Source organism: Fulmarus glacialis, unplaced genomic scaffold (genome assembly GCF_000690835.1).
Source record: "Fulmarus glacialis isolate BGI_N327 unplaced genomic scaffold, ASM69083v1 Scaffold40239, whole genome shotgun sequence".
Taxonomy (NCBI): domain Eukaryota; kingdom Metazoa; phylum Chordata; class Aves; order Procellariiformes; family Procellariidae; genus Fulmarus; species Fulmarus glacialis.
Window position 1 is genome coordinate 1 of NW_009233301.1, and position 2,310 is coordinate 2,310.

At 50.6% G+C, this 2,310-nt stretch overlaps 1 protein-coding gene across 1 annotated transcript; it reads right to left on the bottom strand.

The window, feature by feature from the left end:
• Positions 1-547: 547 nt before the first annotated feature.
• MIF (macrophage migration inhibitory factor (glycosylation-inhibiting factor)) lies at positions 548-1,844 on the bottom strand (the record flags this gene model as incomplete). The annotated part of the gene is made up of 2 exons (XM_009585278.1): positions 548-811; positions 1,672-1,844. Coding segments are annotated over 2 exons (240 nt in total), but the record flags the coding sequence as incomplete, so codon positions are not given.
• Between the last annotated feature and the right edge of the window lie 466 nt (positions 1,845-2,310).

Consider the following 2,310-nt stretch of genomic DNA (forward strand, 5'->3'; position numbering starts at 1 on the left):
GCCGCGAGACACTGAGGCCCAGGAGAGCACAGCATCACTGTGGGGACAGGCTGGCAGCCAGTCCAGAGGCTTACCACAGCACCGAGGGCAACCCTGCCTGCCTGAAGGGAGCCAGCGTAAGCAGTGTGGGTAGCAGCAATTCAGTGAGCAAAAGCACTCCTTCCTTGCTTGCTTGGCCCCACACGGCTGGCACATTGTTAGAGGAAAGCCTCCCTGAAGCAGCAGGTACAGGGCTGTCCCAAGGACTGTTTTCACTGTGGCAATGAAGGGCACAGCCAAAAAACCAAAACCAAACCTCAGAGCAACAAGAAGCCCTGAAGGCATCTACAGCCTCTGGAGCCCAGCAAGGTAAAAATCACCCTGGAGTGCTGTCAGACACCTGCCACTCAGTCTAACCGTACTGTGAAATACCATGTCTGAGAAATAGAAGCAAACCCAAAGTGTTCCTTTTGTTTGCTTTAGCAATCAGAGTGAAACCGGTATGTTCCCAGTTGCCCAACTCCATCCTCCATCCCCAACCTGCAAAAGCCTACACCAGACAGCTTACTTCTAAATCTTTATTTGCTTTCTACACAGAGAAAACAGAGGAATGTTGAAGCAGCAATATTTAAACACACTAGCAGGGAACCATCAATCTGTGAGGGTGCACAAAATGCAACACAAGGCCATTTGTGCAGTGGTCTCTGCTAAGGGGGAGGATGAGGGTAGGTCCAGAAGCAGCCTCTTCAGACAGGCGGGAGAGCTCTAGGCAAAGGTGGAGCCATTCCAGCCCACATTGGCAGCGTTCATGTCAAAGTAGTTGATGTACACCCTGCAGAAGAGGCACAGGAAGACACAAACAATGACCTTATTAACTCATTTATATAAGTAATGAGTGAGGCAGGACAACAGGACAGGGGACAGCGCTTCCCATTCCTCAGAAGAAATTTCAAGCTTCACTTTTACTGAAAGCTAGCTAAGTTCTCTGGTAGACCCTCCAAACAGTCAATATTCCTCAGAGTCCTGGAATTGTACTTTTTTAAAATACAAACTCTTCTTCAGTCAGGGACTGTCCAAACACCAGGCAGCTTTTGGTTAGCAGCCTGTCAAGAATTTCTGGAGATCAAAACCTTTTGTTTCTGAGCACTGCAGTCCTTCACACGTGTCAAACAGACAGGCAGCCTTACGAAAGCCGAGCAGGCCCTCAGGGCCGGCTCTGCGCTTCTCCCTTCCAACCCCAGCACATCAGTGGCAGCAGGTTCTTCCCATCCTTCACTGCTGCACGCAGACACTCTCCCAAGGCTCCGCAGCCTGCGAGGGAGCTGTTCACAGCCTGCTGGTTTCTACTTTGCCTGTCAGCTCCAGCCTGTTACTGCTCCTCCCTTGTGCTTTCAGCCTCCCATCACCAGAGGACATCACACCTCAGCGGCAAAAACACACACTGAACAACTTGTCAGCCCTCTGGGATTTTTCCCTACTCGGAGAACAGGAAGCCATTTAACAGAGGACTCTCAAGGGAAAGATGTAGGCATCAAACGCTTAACTGGACACAAAAATGCTGCAAATAATCACTTTGTATTTTCTCAAATACATGAACTCATTCCTGGCTTTTTGTATTTTTGTATTAACTTTTCAAAACAGTTTCAGAGAGCCAGATGAAACAAGGTTAATAACATCGTGTCCCAGCCTTACCTGTCTGCAGATACGTGCAAGTGCTTAGAGATCAGATCACACAGGAGCTTGGTGTAAGTCTTGTTCTGCTGCCCTCCTATTTTGCCAATGCTGTAAAGGCTGCAGAGCGCACAGGGATCAGTGGAGCCCCCGAAGGACATCATCTGATCAGGTATGATGTGCACAGCTATGTACTGCCATAAGAGAACAAACAGTTACAGGATATCTCACCTTTGCTCTCCCAATACAAACTTGCTTTAGGTACCAACTTTAAACAGCACAGTTGTGTGCTGCATTGCGGCCCAGGCAGCTCACCAGTGCTGCCCTCTGCACCCTTTCGAGGCTCGGGCACTGCAGCCCACATGGGTGGCATGGCAGGGCATGCTGCAGGGATCCCCCCGAGCTTGGCTCTCAGCTTTAGGAATGAAGGTTGTGTGCGTGCAAAGCCACAGGCAAAACAGGTATGCCTGCCCGCCGCTGCTCAGGGCAAAGAGCAGGCGGCTGGAGATAAAGGTCTTAAAACTGTGTTTGTGTGCCAGAATTCACACCCTCAAATCACTGACTGAGCCACCGGGCCTGTCTAAGAGCCCGTCTGCAATTCAGCCCTATCGGGCTTCGACTTCTCAGGCTGCAGCGGTCTGGCCCAAGGGGGGCCGCATC